Source organism: Vigna radiata, chromosome 8 (genome assembly GCF_000741045.1).
Source record: "Vigna radiata var. radiata cultivar VC1973A chromosome 8, Vradiata_ver6, whole genome shotgun sequence".
NCBI lineage: Eukaryota > Viridiplantae > Streptophyta > Magnoliopsida > Fabales > Fabaceae > Vigna > Vigna radiata.
Window position 1 is genome coordinate 9588079 of NC_028358.1, and position 17171 is coordinate 9605249.

At 45.0% G+C, this 17171-nt stretch overlaps 2 protein-coding genes across 2 annotated transcripts; one reads left to right on the forward strand and one right to left on the reverse strand.

Annotated features, from left to right (window-relative positions):
* The first annotated feature begins 66 nt into the window (after positions 1-66).
* On the forward strand, positions 67-3242 carry LOC106770194 (LRR receptor-like serine/threonine-protein kinase FLS2). Its single transcript, XM_014656018.2, has one exon. The coding sequence runs from the start codon at positions 258-260 to the stop codon at positions 3240-3242; it is 2985 nt and encodes a 994-aa protein (XP_014511504.1). The 5' UTR covers positions 67-257.
* Positions 3243-16403: 13161 nt separating this feature from the next.
* LOC106770195 lies at positions 16404-16919 on the reverse strand. Its single transcript, XM_014656019.1, has one exon. The coding sequence runs from the start codon at positions 16917-16919 to the stop codon at positions 16404-16406; it is 516 nt and encodes a 171-aa protein (XP_014511505.1).
* Positions 16920-17171: the final 252 nt, after the last annotated feature.

Below are 17171 nucleotides of genomic sequence, written 5' to 3' on the forward strand. Positions count from 1 at the left end.
CTGTACATAAGAATTATCTTAGACTTTAAATTTTATTAATAAAATTGCCGGCTTTGACCACAAAAGTCTAATAACCATAAAAAATCAAACTTCCACACTTTGGCTTTGACCACTTTACTAGTGTTGCCGAGTCATCAATATTTCAGTTTCCTGTTTTCAGAGTATTATTTAATAAACCAAGTGACGCCTATATATTGTCTACTTCGTTGCTCCTCGCCAACTCTGTTCTTTCTATTCTTACACCCTTCTCTGCAAACATGTTGCGGTTGCCTTATGCTATTGTTTTCCTTTTGACTGCAGCATTTGTGGTGTTATGCTCATGTGGTTGCAATGAAGAAGAAAGGCAAGCTCTTCTAAAGATCAAAGGAAGCTTCAAAGATCCTTCAAGCCTTTCATCTTGGGAAGGAACTAATTGTTGCCAATGGAAAGGTGTAGGTTGCAATAATCTTACAGGCCATGTTGTCAAGCTTGATCTCAGAAATCCTTGTTATCCCTTACAAGGAGATTTTCAACCAAATTGTAAGTTTTACGATCATGTCCTTGAAGCTCAACATGTTCACCCTTCTATATTGCAGCTTAAATATCTAACTTACTTAGATTTAAGTGGAAACAGATTTCATAATAGTTCAATACCATCGTCCATTCAAACGCTGCAGCATCTGCAATTCCTTTATCTCTCTGATAGTCAGTTTAGTGGTAGGATCCCATACAATCTTGGGAATCTCACTAAATTGCTCATTCTTGATTTGAGCTTCAATCATCATCTGTATGCGAATGACTTCTACTGGATTTCTCAACTTTCATCCCTCCAATACCTTTACATGAGTGATGTGAATCTTGATAAAGCACAAAATTTGTTGCAGTCACTCAACATGCTTCCTTCTTTGATAGAAATAGATTTGAGAAATTGTGGACTCGATAAATTGCACACCCATCAACATATTAGCACCACAAACCTTTCCAGACTGGAATACCTCAATCTAGCAGAAAATGGACTTCAGACTCCGTTTCTGGATGCTTTTCAAAATATGACTTCCATTGCAATCATTGAACTTTCTCACAACAACCTGAATTCCACTCCCTTCTGGTTGGAAACCTGTGCTAACCTCGTCAGTCTATTTCTTGATAGTAATGCTCTTTATGGCTCACTTCCATCTGCTTTGCAGAATCTGACTTCCCTGGTTTCTCTCGACCTTTCACAAAACAAGTTTGATTCTGTTCCGGGTTGGTTAGGTGAGTTAAGGGGTCTTCAATACCTCAATCTTTCAAGTAATGATGTCAATCATATTGAGGGATCTCTGGCATCTCTTCTGGGAAACTGTTGCCATCTTCAACAATTATATATGTCAAGAAACAAAATTCAAAGTGATGCACTTGGAAACCATATACATTTTGAATGCATTAGGCACGATTTAATGTACTTGGATTTAAGTTACAACGAATGTAATGGTCCTTTGCCAGCATGGTTGGGACAGCTTGAAAATCTAAGTTCATTGATTATGACTGACAGTAACTTGGTGGGATCACTTCCTTGTGCTATGATAACAAAACTTGTCAATCTGGAGAATTTGGTGCTTTCCAACAATAACTTCAATGGTTCTCTTCCTGACTGTATCGGAGAACTTGTCAGTTTAAAAATTTTAATTCTTTCTTCCAATCATTTTGATGGGGTCATTCCAAGAAGTTTAGTGCAACTTGTAAGCCTAACAGATATAGATCTTTCACGAAACTCTTTAAATGGTACCATTCCTCACAATATTGGTCAACTTCAAAATTTGTCGACCCTCTATCTTTTTGAAAATAAGTTACACGGAAACATTCCTTTCAGTCTTAGTCAGCTTCTAAACCTTCAGGACTTAGACATATCCCTAAATCATTTGGAGAATTTGGTGTCTGACATAAGATGGCCAAGGCAACTTGTCTACTTAAATCTCACGGATAATCGTATCAGTGGGTCACTTCCCCATGATATTTCTGATAGCTTGCCCAATGTCGGATACTTGCTTCTTGGAAACAACCTCATAAGTGGTCCTATTCCAAACTCATTGTGCAGAATAGGCTCCTTGTACAATCTTGACCTTTCAGGAAACATGTTAGTTGGTGAAATTCCTAACTGTTGGAGTGTTACTCAAAGACTCGGTGTCATAAATTTGGCATCCAACAAATTATCAGGTGTCATTCCTAGCTCTCTTGGTAATCTACCCACGTTGGCATGGTTACATTTGAACAATAACAGCCTTCATGGGGGCTTTCCATCATCTTTGAAAAATTTAAATCAACTTTTAATTTTGAATGTTGGAGAGAATGATTTGTCTGGGATTATCCCTTCATGGATGGGGAATATCTTTTCCTCGATGCAGATTCTAAGGCTACGGCAAAACAGGTTGAATGGAACAATTCCTTTACAATTATGCCAACTTTCTGCACTGCAAATTTTGGATCTTTCAAACAACAACTTGATGGGTCCAATCCCTCATTGCATAGGAAATCTCACAGGTATGGCCTCAAAAAAGAATATTTCTTTAAATCAACCTACTAGAACTGTTGAATGGTATGAACAAGACGTTAGAGTGGTCATGAAAGGAAGAGAACTTGAGTATACCAGAAATCTAAAACTTGTGGTACACTTGGACTTGTCAAATAACAATTTGATTGGATCTATTCCAGAAGGAATAACATCACTTCATGCATTGCATGGCCTAAATCTATCACACAATCGTTTGTCAGGACATATCCCCAAAAGAATTGGAGACATGAAATCACTAGAATCTCTTGACCTCTCTCTTGACCAACTTTCTGGTGCAATTTCAGAAAGCATAACTAGTTTAAGTTGGTTAAGCTACTTAAATTTGTCCTACAACAACCTTTCAGGACCAATCCCCCAAGGACCTCAATTATCAACCCTTGATGATCCTTCCATTTATGGTGGCAACCCATTTCTGTGTGGACCTCCACTGCCGAATAAGTGTTTTCATGATGATTTCCAGGGAAGCAATGAAGATGAAGAAAAAGATCACAAAGAGGATAAAGTAGAGAGACTGTGGTTTTACTCTGTCATTGCACTTGGCTATTTTACTGGATTTTGGGCTGTGACTGGAAGCTTATTGTTGAAGAGAAGTTGGAGACTTGCTTACTTTCAATATATTGATGAGTCAACACACAGGATAAATGTATCATTGACAATACATTTAGCAACTTTTAAGGAAAGATTAACAGGAATCGTGAATCGTGGTGCTGAGTGACACATAATGGTAATCTTTATGCATTTTGTCTCTTTTACTTTAAAATAATGATATTTGACATTATTTCTTGACAAACATTTGACACATCGAAGTATCGACCTGTGATTGGTGCAGGTAGAAAAGATTTAAAAAAATTGAAAATGACAATGACGTGGAAATGCAAGGACTGTCTCGGGATTCATTTTAGAGGCTTCATTTTGGGTTTCAAAAAAGAGAGCTTCATTTTGGCTTTCGGAGAGAATCCTAAAGAGAAAGTGCTTCCACCCACAAGCATCGTATGAGCAGAAGCGGCCGTTCACGGAGTTTGCACCATTCATCAGACTTCCACCGTTCACTGGAGCTTTGTCCACTATCGTTCTGCCGTTTCGAAGCACCAACAAATGTCGAAACTACCATTGACGTGGTTTTTGAAGGCTCCCACCGTTACTTTGGTCAATCCTTTGTTATTGTTCGGTGAGTTTGAGTTGTTTTTTAATTTTTTTTTTTACCATTTAGACATTATTGTGTTTTATGAGTCTTATTTTGACTTATTTTTTGGAATTTATTTGGTTTAATAGAGGTATTGTTACAATGGAGAAAGTTGGTAGACAGAAAGTTTGGTCAATGGATAGAACTTTCCTTTTAATACTTTAGTTTAGAAGGTGAGGGCATGCATTGATATCTAACCCTTTCTATATTTTGCTTTGCGAATTCACAAATGGTTTGGTTAAAAAATTAACCTGCAATACATAGTGAATACTTCAAGAGACTTGGCCGTAATTATGCATGATAATTTTTGACATAATAATAAACCTGTCTTTCATTGTAGATGAAATTTGTATGAGTTTTGTGAATACTGATCTATTTTGGAATTTCCAAAGTAATGGAGACAGGATTCAATGTGGGGCCTGTCAAAAATAATATCCCAACTATATCCACTACACCGCACCACTTCACGCTCCTCATTTATTGCTTTCTGTTTTTCTATTCTTTCCCATCTCTTATCTTTTATATATATATATATATATATATATATATATATATATATATATATATATATATATATATATATATATATATGTATGTAACCTTCTTTGCTATTATATACACATTCACTGTACAAAGAACAATACACTTACATATATCAGAATTCTCTTCTTCTCCTTCTAGCTGTTCTCTTTCTTTTCTGGATGCATCATGAATTCCTCTACGAAGTCCGCACACATACCATTAGTTATTGTGAAGTTATCTCTGTGATGGTATCAGAGCTCTTCATTTGAAGAGCTTTGTTGCGCCTTACACTCTATCATCTTCTCTGTCTTTCGTCTTGTCAGATTCTTGAAGATCTTTTACTTTCTTTTTCGGTTCTTTCGCCATGAGTGACAAGAACAACACAGCGAAAGCCCAGCAAAAGCCCAGCTACGTGAATGATGAGAACAATCATCCTTCAAGCTTCCTATACCTTCATCCCAACGAAAGCCCAGCCACATCTCTGGTTTCTCCTCTTCTTGATTCCAATAATTACCATGCTTGGAGTAAATCTGTGACCACTGCGTTAAGTGCCAAGAATAAAGCACAATTCATCGATGGAACTGCTAAAGAACCATCCAGAGAAGACCTATCGCACAATGCTTGGAAGCGATGCAACAACATGGTGGTCTCTTGGTTGGTTCACTCCATTTCTCCAGAGATTAGGCACAACATTCTTTGGATGGATGATGCCCAAGCCATTTGGAATGATCTCAAATCTAGGTTTTTTCAGGGGGATCTGTTGCGCATCTCAAAGCTGCAGAAAGAAGCTTCTTCTCTCAAACAGGGCGACCAAACTATCACTGAATTCTACACAAAATTACGCATTATATGGGACGAATTGGATAATTTCAGACTTGACCCGATCTGCACCTGCGTTGTCAAATGCTCCTGCAAAATGCTCTCCATCATTTCACAAAGAAAACATGAGGACCGAGCCTTGCAATTTCTGAGAGGTTTGAACGAACAGTATGGTAACATTCAATCTAATGTCCTCCTAATGGATCCCATACCTTCTGTTTCCAAAATTTTCTCCTATGTCATGCAATAAGAAAGACAATTAGTGAATAATAATTTTCTGAATCATTTGGAATCTAACAATATCACTACCACTATAAGCACTGTCACCTGTTCTTTTTGCGGCAAGACTGACCACACTGAAAATGTCTGTTTCAAGAAGCACGGTTTTCCTGCGAAACCTTCATCCAACAAAAAATCTTGTCCCCACTGTGGCAAAACCGATCATATTGTTGATATGTGTTACAAGAAGCATGGGTTCCCACCTGGTCACAAGTTTTACAATGGTAAAAGTCTCCTTTCAAGAAATCAAGAACCTGCCAATGATAATCAAGGAGAAACACTTGACCATGAAATGCGACTCATGAAACAACAATACCAAGCTCTTCTGGCTCTCCTCAGTCCTAACACTGATGCTGCTATCGTTTCCAATCCTCAAATTGGCTCCTTAATTTCTAGTTCCTCAGATTCAGGTAAAACGCTTCTGCATTTTAATACCGTTGGTGATTCAGGTACCATAAGATGGATATTGGACTCTGACGCCACTGACCATGTTGTTTCCTCTCTTAAACATCTCAATTCTTATGATCAAATTAAACCTGTGAAAATTAATCTTCCTAATGGCATCACTACACAAGCTATACATAAAGGAGTTATCCAACTCTGTGATAAAATTTGTCTTAAAGATGTTCTTTACATTCCAGAATTTTGTTATAATTTGATCTCTATATCTAAATTGGTTCTACATAATGGTGTTCATGTAATTTTTACTGGTTCCACATGTTTTATCCAGGACTCAACAACACATCACAAGATTGGTTTAGTTGAATCTCACGCTGGCCTATATGTTTTTCATGGACCCAACCTCACTGTTGCTGCCTCTATACATGCTACCAGTGCACACAACACACACACTGCTGATAGAAATAATATTTGGCACAACCGCTTAGGCCACTTATCTAATAAACATTTAGATATTCTTAAACAGAAATATCCTTGCATAAGTTCTCGGACAGACAAATGTAATGCCTGCCGCACTGCTAAGCAAAAGAAATTGCCTTTTACTTCAAACAATTTTGTTGCTTCTCATGCCTTTGATATCATACATGTTGATATTTGGGGACCTTGTCCCACTGCATCCCTACATTCTCATAGATACTTTCTCACTATTGTTGATGACCATACTAGATATACTTGGGTTCATTTGATGCATGCTAAATCTGAAACTCGCAATCATCTTTTGCATTTCATATCACATGTCAAAAATCAATTCCAAACAATTATTAAAGTCATCAGGTCTGATAATGGGCCAGAGTTTGCCATGCATGATTACTTTAACTCTCAAGGGATTATTCACCAAACTTCATGTAATGAAACACCCCAACAAAACGGTATTGTTGAAAGAAAACATCAACACCTTTTAAATGTTACTAGGGCCTTGCTTTTTCACTCAAAACTTCCTAATCAATTTTGGACATATGCCCTTAACTATGCAACTCTTCTTATCAACATTATGCCCACTCCTCTTCTTAATAACAACTCCCCACATGACAAACTCTTTCATAAAGATTTTGATATTTCTAGACTTAGGGTGTTCGGATGCCTTTGTTATATTAGCACCCTTCAAGCTCACAGAAAAAAAACTTGACCCAAGGGCTACCCCAAGCATCTTCCTTGGTTTACATCCTACAACAAAAGGATACATCACTTATAGACTTGACACCCATGACATACATATTTCTCGTAGTGTTATTTTTTGTGAAAATGAATTTCCCAATACCCCTCCTCCTTCCCCTTCAAACTCCACTTTACCCTTGCCTCTCTATCATTTTGATACTTTTCATGACCTACATCAAACCTATCATCCTATTCCCTCTACTACTCCTGGCACTCATACCGACACCAGCATTACCTCCCCTAGGAGATCCACTAGACACAGGAAAACACCTGCATATTTAAAAGATTTTCAAATAGCTTCCTATAGTAACTTTACTACTAAATATCCTATTGAGCATGTTCTTAGTTTTGACAGGTTGTCTCCAACATATAAAGGTTTTATATCCTCTATTGATTCAACACATGATCCTATTGACTACAAAGAAGCCATTCAATATGAACATTGGCGTGCTGCTATGAGGGCAAAAATTACTGTTCTTGAACAGAATAGGAAGTTATCTTTGTGAGGGACTGATGACCCTTGTCATTTTCGTGTCGTTTATGATTATTTATGATCAAATTATGATCTGGAATGATCTGAAATTTTACTCGCTTTTACTTTACATATACTATAGTTTGAATCTTTTCGTTCCGCTAATCCAAGTTCTATGGATTCACAATTTTCCCAGCTAATACATAACCTGGCTGATTTACAGGACTTGAAACAGTATCCTAGCCTCCAGATTGAGGTTGAGGCTGCAGTTGTTGATTCACTTGAAAGAATGAGGGACGAAAGCAAAAGAGCAACACTGCAACTAGTTGATATGGAATGTGACTACCTGACTTGACTGTTGATTTCTTTCGGAAGCTTCCTCAAGATGTTGATAAGGGTGGCAATCCCACACATTCAATTTTTGATAGATATAATGATTCATATCTAAGGCGAATTGGTAAGTTTTATTCTTTGCATTCTCACTTGTTATATTACTGCTTTGTAATTGTAGTTTGATGTGTATGTTTCATTACGTTTGAAATGGACCACTAACTCACTTATAAACAAGAACAACGATTTTGTCGTATGTCAATATAGTCTGTGCTACACTGAGGCATTCAATTCTGAAGTCCATTGTCTATTGTCAAGTGCGGGAGGCAAAATGAAGTTTACTTTATCACTTTTTCACATACCTAGGCAAAATGGAGGTAAGAAAAAATGTTTTCTATTTCGGTGTTAGAGCCCGAGACCGAACCCCTCTGGACCAGCTTCCGACCGTCTGACCTGTTTGCCTTCACGATGTCTTTTGAAGATCAACCGGGAGGTCCTGCAAAGAGAACACTCCGACGCCCAGGTCAGATAATAGATCAGTTAGCTAGGCCAATTTAGATTAGATTCAAGATTACTTTACCTGTCCTGCTATTCCTATTTATAGACTGCGCATTCGTAACTGACCATTAATTTCATTGATTTGCTACACCTTCCGTTACATCTCCATCAAGGCCCATCAATGCTCCTACAACCCCACTTCCACCCGTCCCACACCGTTCGGCCCTTGGTTGCCCTCATTCCCCAAAACTTGGCCAGTCGGCCCGACCGAACTCCCTCCACTGCGCTTGGTCCGACCGGCCCGACCGACCCCTCTCCACTACACAAGCCCCCCAAGCCCCGAGCGTCTTCAACTAGCGAAGGGGTTTAAACTCTCAAAATGGTTTTGGGCAACGAAACGTCTCGTTATCATAGCCATTCGATCCTGCCTTTAGCAACGGCCATGATCCTCTCCCCCATCAATCACATTTGTTCATCGAAGAGTCACAAGTTTTTCTCCGTTGGATCTGCCATCGATGGACGGCTGAGATGCTTTCTTGAAGCCCTCTTTTTCGGCTATAAAAGGTGGAGGGCCCCTCCCTCATTCTCGCACTCTCTTCCCTCTACTCTCCAATTCCCGCTCCCATTCTGCTCTCTTCCCGTTCTTCTGTTTCCTTCCTTCAGTTGCTCAGGTAAATGTCTTCGTCGTCGTGGTCTTCCGATGAGTTCGAAAATGAAGGTCGGGGGTACGCTGATGATGCGGTTGCGTCGACCTCTTCTCCCTCTTCGTCGTCTACCTCGTCCGGTCGCCCCGTTCGGGTGGAGGCTCCCGCCGACGATGTCGAATTCAACGTTGACAACTCCCTGGAGTGGACCGGCGTGGCTCCTCCTCCTGCCATCTCAGGTTACGACTGGGCTCCCCATGAAGCCCGGGGTGACCCTTCCTACTTCATTTCTACCTCTTCCATCATTCGTTTGCTCGAATCGGTGGATCTCATGTCCAATCTCCGTCGAGATGCGGCTGACATATCCTTGGTGGTATGTCGTTCTAACGAGCGGGTGTGCCACGGTCGGGAAGGGTATGCCCTGGACTTCTTTTACGCCTACCTAACCCTTTTTCGTGACCTGGGGGTGAGGCTTCCCTTTTCTGACTTTCAGTGCGGCGTGCTTCGCGAACTGAATATTTGCCCCACCCAGCTCCATCCGAACGGCTGGGCATGTATGCAGGCCTTTTCCGTCCTATGTACCGGTTTACTGTTAACCCCAACTCCAGCATCTTTCCTCTTCTTTTTCCGTGCTTTGCCCCATCCCAACAAGACTTGGGTCTCTCTGATCCCTGTAAAGGATAAACAGCTATTCGCCCCCTTCAACTCTTCTTATAAGGATTTCAAATCAAACTTCTTCAAGGTCGCCATACGCGAACCCGGCCGGTCCAAATACTTTTCCGAGGGCCGGCCTAAATTCCCCCTCTACTGGACCGAGCATCCCAAACAAGTCATTTCCTGGAAGAAGTCCGAAATGACCGACGACGAGTTGGAGGTGTTACGCCAAATCGATCAACTGCCCCGCAAGACCTCCTCTCGCAAACTCATCGAACTCATCGGATCTGATTCTGACACTCTACGTACTAGAGTGTTCGGTAAGTTTCTTTACATTTTGGAATTATCGACCGGTCATTATTAACTTGCTAAATTTGCGCTTTCCTTGCAGATTTCTTTGGTGGCATGGAGAAACATCAGGCTTTTGCCCGAGCTCTGGCCCGCAAGAACCAACGCAGCGGACATGTTACTGTTCCTTCCTCCTCAACCGCTGCCCCCTCCAGTTCTGCTTTACCCGCCCCCCTCACCGTTCCGAAGACTGATGAGTCCAAGCCGATCGTGATCTCCTCCGGACCGAGGACCAAAAGCAGAAAACGCCCTTCCCAAGAAAAGACACCTTCCCCACCCAAAAAGAAGAAACTCTCCAGCCGTCTTCTCACCGGTCTCCTTGACCCTAACATGCATGTGTCCGATCGCCTAGAGTTCAACCTTTCTCCCGAAGAGAGGGAACCCTTCAAAAAACTGACTCCCTCTGAAGCCTCCGACATGGCCTATGAATTTCTCTCCCGAGCTGGCATCTGTATGAACTATGCTGCTGGAACCACGAAGCCCCTCCTGGTGTCCGAACTCGAGATCTCCAACAACCAACTAACCAAAGCGAAGGAGGAGGTTTCCTCTCTCACCGAGCGTCTTGAGAAGGCCAACAAACTATTGGAGGACGAACGGGTCAAGGCCGCCGCGTCCCTTTTGGAATCTCAACAGGAAGCAAAGCGCCTCCAGGAATCGGTGGATTCCTTGACTCTCAGTCTTCAGTAATCCTCCAACCAACTCAAACAGTTAACCTCTGAGAGGGATGCCGCCATCGCCGACCGGGACAAGTCGCTGGCCGACTTTGCTGCCTTGGAGGACGAATTTTGTGAAGAGCGTCAGCGCGGGTTCGAGCAGGGAATCGCTCAATGCCACTACTTCTTCCAGTCACCCTTAGAACATGAAGGCTTCGACATTATGAAGATTTTGGTGGACGGGCAACTTGTTGATATTTCCTCCCAGCTTCCTGCCGAACCCGTTAGCGCACCCGATCAGGCGGTCCCGACCGATGCTCTCCAGGCCTCCCAACTTGCTCCCCCATCTGACAAAGCCACCAAGGATTAGTTGCTAGCTTCTTGTTTTTCTTTTGCCGCTTTGTGATTTGTACTTGCACATCGTTTGTACTGAACTTGTTACGTACTTTTGTCTTTACTTCGCAATTATTTCACGTCTGCAATTTACGATTATCATATGTCTGCGATTTGTGCTGTGTCGACCGACGTATTCATTTATTCCCGAACGCCTTCGTATTCATGTTTGACGGTCAATACCCAGAATAAGGGAGCGTTTTCCTAACTTTGTTTTCAAGGTTTAAGCTCCACCGAACGGGGAATTTAGTCTCATGATCCCCCTAGTTCTTCCCAGTCCAGGGAAGTTACTATCACCACCGAACGGGGAGAACGCCGGAACGTTCCTCCCCCTTCTTTCCTTCTCCATCGAACGGGAAGTCATTTTCCTGACTTTCCCTCATTCTTCTAAGTTAACGGAAGTCATTTTCCTGACTTCGTTGGGACGCCGGAGCGTTCCCCTTCCTTACACTTCCGAACGGGAAGAACGCCGGAACATTCCTCCTTCTTCCTTCCGCCTCCCCCGAACGGGAAGTCACTTTCTTGACTTTCCCTCATTCTTCTAAGTTAAAGGAAGTCATTTTCCTGACTTCGTTGGGATGCCGGAGCGTTCCCCTTCCTTACCCTACCGAACGGGAAGAACGCCGGAACGTTCCTCCTCCTTCCTTCCTCCTTCCCCGAACGGGAAGTCATTTTCCTGACTTTCCCTCATTCATCTAAGTTAAAGGAAGTCATTTTCCTGACTTCGTTGGGACGCCGGAGCGTTCCCCTTCCTCACACTACCGAACGGGAAGAATGCCGGAACATTCCTCCTCCTTCCTTCCGCCTCCCCCGAACAGGAAGTCACTTTCCTGACTTTCCCTCATTCTTCTAAGTTAAAGGAAGTCACTTTCCTGACTTCGTTGGGACGCCGGAGCGTTCCCCTTCCTTATACTACCAAACGGGAAGAACGCTGGAACGTTCCCTGACTTTGTTGGCACGCCGGAGCGTTCCCCTTCCTTACACTACCGAACGGGAGGAACGCTGGAACGTTCCTCCTCCTTCCTTCCTTCTCTACCGAACGGAAAAATTAGAATGAAATGCCTTGTATCATTCAACTTATGGCTTCATAAGTACAAGCTTTATTGCAGTTCAGAAAGAAAGATTTTAACTAAAGTACAACTTTAAATGAGATATATTCCATGTATTTGGAATTGGCTTCCCATCCAGATGCTCCAGTCGGTAAGCCCCATTATTCAAACCTTCACTTACTCTGAATGGCCCCTCCCAGCTGGCTGCCAGTTTTCCGTGAGTCTTCTCCCTCCGAGCTTCCCTGACCTTCCTCCAAACGAGATCACCCTCGACCAAATGCCTCGGTCGCACCTTAGTGTTGTACCTCCGCGCGACCAGCCTCTTTAGTGCCTCTGTCTGGACCGCTGCAGCTTCCCTTCTCTCTTGCAACACGTCCAGGTTTCCCCTCAGACCTTCTTCATTCGCCACTGGGTCATTCACCTGCCTTCTCAGTGTCTCCTCACCCACCTCGACCGGCATCATCGCGTCCGTCCCATAGGTCAGGTTAAATAGGGACTCTCCTGTTGCCTCGTGGGGAGAACATCGATACCCCCACAGGATCGACGGTAATTCATCAACCCAAGCACCCTTTGCCTCGCCTAATTACCTCTTCAACTCTTGTATGATTATTTTATTCGTTGCCTCCGCCTGCCCGTTCGTCTGGGGGTGCTCAACCGAACTGGTGATATGAGCTATGCCCCATTCCCGATAAAAAGCTTCCAACTTCTTATCTATAAACTGCCGACCGTTGTCCGTAATGAGCGTTTTGGGCAACCCGAACCGGCAAATGATCTTCCATACAAATTTTTGAACTTGGGCGGCAGAGATTTTTGACAAAGGTTCAGCCTCTACCCATTTTGTGAAGTAGTCCACTGCCACCAGCAAAAACCTCATCTGAGACCGCCCGGTCGGTAGTGGTCCGACAATGTCCATTCCCCACTGGGCGAATGGCCAAGGGGACATTATTCCTTGCAACCCCACCGCTGGACCATGGAAAACGTTCCCATGCTTTTGGCAGGCTCCACATTTCCGGACGAACGCCATGCAATCCTTCTCTAACGCCAGCCAGAAAAACCCTGCTCTTAGAACTCTTGCTCGTAGAGTTCGCCCACCTGTATGTCTCCCGCACACCCCTTCATGTAACTCCCTTATTACGTACTCTGCTTCGTTCTCCAGCAAACACTTTAATAGCGGAGTGACGTAACCCCTCCGGTACAGCTCATCACCTATCAATCAATACCGAGTGATCTTCTTGGCCTCCTCAGTACTTAAGGCTCCCCCATCATCCTGCCTCCGAATCAATTGTACTATCTCGTCCTTCCAGGTACTTTGTACTCCCCTGGTAGTAACGGCGCAGCATTCCACTGTCGGCTTGGTTACCAACTGTTTGATCACCGAAGACAATCCCCCTTTCGCGACTCCGCCGGCCAGTTTCGACAGTGTATCGGCACCGTTGTTTTCCGATCGGGGAACATGTCGCAATGTGAACTTTTTGAAGCTTGTGGCCAATTGCTAGGCCTTGTGAAAATATTGCAACAGGAGATCGTCCTTCACCTGGAAGTTCCCATTCATTTGTCCCTCGACCAGTTGGGAATCCGTCTGACACTCTAGCCGACCTACTGCTAGGTCCCTTGCCAACTCCATCCCGGCCAGTAAAGCCTCATATTCGGCTTGGTTGTTGCTAACCTTGAACTGGAACACCAACGATTGCTCAATCAGTATCCCGTTTGGCCCTTCCAAGACCACCCCCGCTCCTCCCCCCCTTCGGCTGGACGACCCATCAACCGAAAGTTTCCAACAGAATTCCCCCTCTTCAGGGAGTAGATCAACCGCAAAATCCGCCAGATGTTGACCCCGTACCGACCCCCTCGGCTCGTACCTCAACCTAAACTCCGATAGTTCTACCGACCACCCTATCATCCGTCCTGCCAAATCTGGTTTTCGTAAGATCTTGGCCATCGGGTAGTCCGTTCGTACCACGACTTGAAACCGTTGGAAGTATGGCCGTAACCGCCGAGCGGCGTAAATCAGGGACAGGGCCACCTTCTCCAATTGATGGTACCTTAACTCTGCCTCCTTCAAGCTTCTACTAACGAAATACACCAGCTTGAACTGAGGAACCTCCTGTATCAGGGCCGCGCTAATGGCCCCCTCCGAAGCTGCCAAGTAGATCTGCAATTCATGCCCATGTTCCGGCCGACCCATCACTGGAGGCTGGGAAAGAACCCCCTTTATCCGTTTGAAGGCCTCCTCACTCTCTTCATCCCAACATTCCTGCGCGGTCTTCTTCATGGCCTTGACAATCGGTTTCGCCCGTCCGGCCAAATGAGGGATGAACCGTGACAACGACGTTAGCCGCCCCACCAGCCTCTGAACTTCCTTCACCGTTTGGGGGCTTCTCATTTCCAACACCGCCTTACACTTGTCAGGGTTTGCCTCAATTCCCCGTGCGGTCAACATGAAACCCAGGAATTTCCCCGCCCTCACTCCAAAGGTACACTTAGCGGGATTGAGGCGCATATCAAACTTTCGAAGCTGCCCCATAACCTCCTTTAAATCCACTAGATGTTCCTTAACCGACCGGCTCCTCACCACCATATCATCAACATATACCTCCATGCATCTTCCTATTTGCCCTTGGAAGACCTTGTCCATTAGCCTTTGGTATGTAGCCCCTACGTTCTTCAAACCGAACGGCATGACCTCGTAGCAAAAAGTTCCTCGCTCGGTAATGAAAGCGGTCTTGTCGCTGTCCGGACGATACATAGGTATCTGATTATACCCTGAATAGGCGTCCAGAAAACTCATTACCTCATACCCGGACACCCCGTCTACCAACGCGTCAATGTTCGGTAGGGGGTACGTATCCTTCGGGCAGGCCTTGTTTAAATCCGTGAAGTCAATGCACATCCTCCACTTGCCACTGGACTTTTTTACCATGACTACGTTGGCTAGCCAAGTAGTGTACTTGACTTCTCTTATGAACCCGGCCTCAATCAACTTCCCCACCTCTTCACCTACCGCCCTTCTCTTCTCCACACCTAGCCTCCTCTTTTTCTGAGATACCGGTCGGGCATCTCGAAACACAGACAACCTATGCGAAATAACGTCAGGATGGATGCCTGGCATGTCCGATGCAGCCCAGGCGAACAAATCCTTATTCTCCACCAACACACCCTCCAACCTTTGCCTTTCACCATCCTGAAGATCCTTGCCGACCATTGTCACCCGGTCCTCGCCTCCTAGGAGACATGGCTGGATTTCCCCCATCGGTTCCACCCGGTCGGCGGTGTCTTCCCTTGGGTCCAACTCAGCAGCCGATGTTGCCGGACGGGTTTCGCACACCTTATGCCTTGGGGGTTGCACCTTTAATCCCGCCGCGTAACACTCCCTTGCTACCCTCTGGTCGGCTTTAACCGTCCGGATCGTACCATCATTTGCGGGATACTTCATCGTCAAGTGAGGGGTGGACACTATTGCTCCAAACGCATTAAGACAAGGCCGTCCCAACAGCACGTTGTATGAAGTTTCCGCCTCCACCAACAGGAAACGCACCTTCAACTCCTTCGCCCCCACCTCTGCCCCAAAGCACACCGTTAAGTCCACATATCCCCTTGTATCAACCCGTTCTCCTGCGAATCCCAAGATTTGCTCGTTAAAAGGAATTATTGATTCGTCCGGTATGTCCATCTGCTGAAAAGTTTTCCAGTACAGGATGTTGGCCGAACTTCCCTGATCAATTAGCACCTTTCCCACGCTATACCGAGCGATGATAGCCGTTATGACCATGGGGTCATCCTGGTCCAGGTCTGGTGCATGGAAATCCTCGTCTGAAAACGTTATGGACGGCATGGTCTTTCTACCGATCCCCACCTTATTCACACTATGCAAGTTTCTCAAATGCCGCTTTCGGGCGACTGAGGACGCCCCTCCTCCAGCAAAACCGCCCGATATGGTATTTATCACCCCCTCTCAGAGGCCTTTCTCCACTTCCACCGCCCTCCGTTCGTTCAGCAGTCGGCTGAACCCTCTGCCCGATCGGTAGTCTACCTCCGTGCCTTCCCGGGGTCTCCCTCGGATTAGGATTCTCCCTTCGAACAAACTCCCTCAGGTGCCCTGCTTGTACCATGCTCTCCAGCTTATCTCTCAACGCGACACAATCCTCCGTAGAATGCCCCATGTTCTGATGGTATCGGCAATGTTTACTTTCATCCGCTCCCCGTGGGGTCGGGTTCCGTGCCACCGTCAGCAGATTAGCCCTCAAGGCTTCCTCCAAGACTCTCACCCTCGGGGCACTTAATGGAGTGTGATGGAAGTATTGTTGCGCTCTTTGTACTTCTGCCCCTCGTTTCATTGTCATCCTATGTTCCCCTCCGACCGGCCGTTTTTCTCCTCTTCTGTCTCGCCCTGACTTCTCTCTCGCTACCCCCTCTTCCCCCTAGTCACTGCGGTACGACCTCCCCTCCTCTATTCGTATAAACCCAGCCAACTTATGCTGCAGTTCACCCATGGACTGGGGTTCCTCCTCGTACAGATAATCCACAAAGGGTCCTGGTGTCAACGCTGTCGTGAGCGCACTTACTATCAGTCGTTGGTCTACGTTCCTCACTTGCCGAGCGGTTCGGTTGAAGCGTTCCATGAACCCTTTCAATGACTCTTCACGCCCTTGCTTCATCCTGACAAGGGCTGTATAAGTCAAGCCTCGCGAACGGTTTGAAGCATACTGCTGGCTAAACAACTGCCTCAAAGTAACAAATCCATCAATGCTCCGCGGTGGCAATGAATGAAACCAATCCAAAGCTTCATCCCTTAAGGATAAAGAGAAGACCCTGCACCAGACCAGCTCGTCGGATGAATAGACTGCCATAGCATCTACGAACGATCGTAGGGGCTTCACCGGATCCGACGTACCTCCATACTTCTCAACCCATGGGAAAACCTTATTTTCCGGCATTACTGCCCCCATAACATTATTAGTAAACGGATGCAGCCCTTCAGCCTGATCAAACTGGTCCTCACCCTCCAGAACTTCTTCGAATTGTTGATTCTGCCCCACAAACTCCCTATGCGTCTCCGGGTTCTCCTGGTCGCGCCCTATATTCTCCTCCCCCGTTCCTCTTCCCCTTCCCCGAACGTCCCTTCCCCTTCCCCTCCCGCTCAACCCCTCTCCTCTTCCGATCCCTCTTCCGTTCGGCCCATCCCCCCG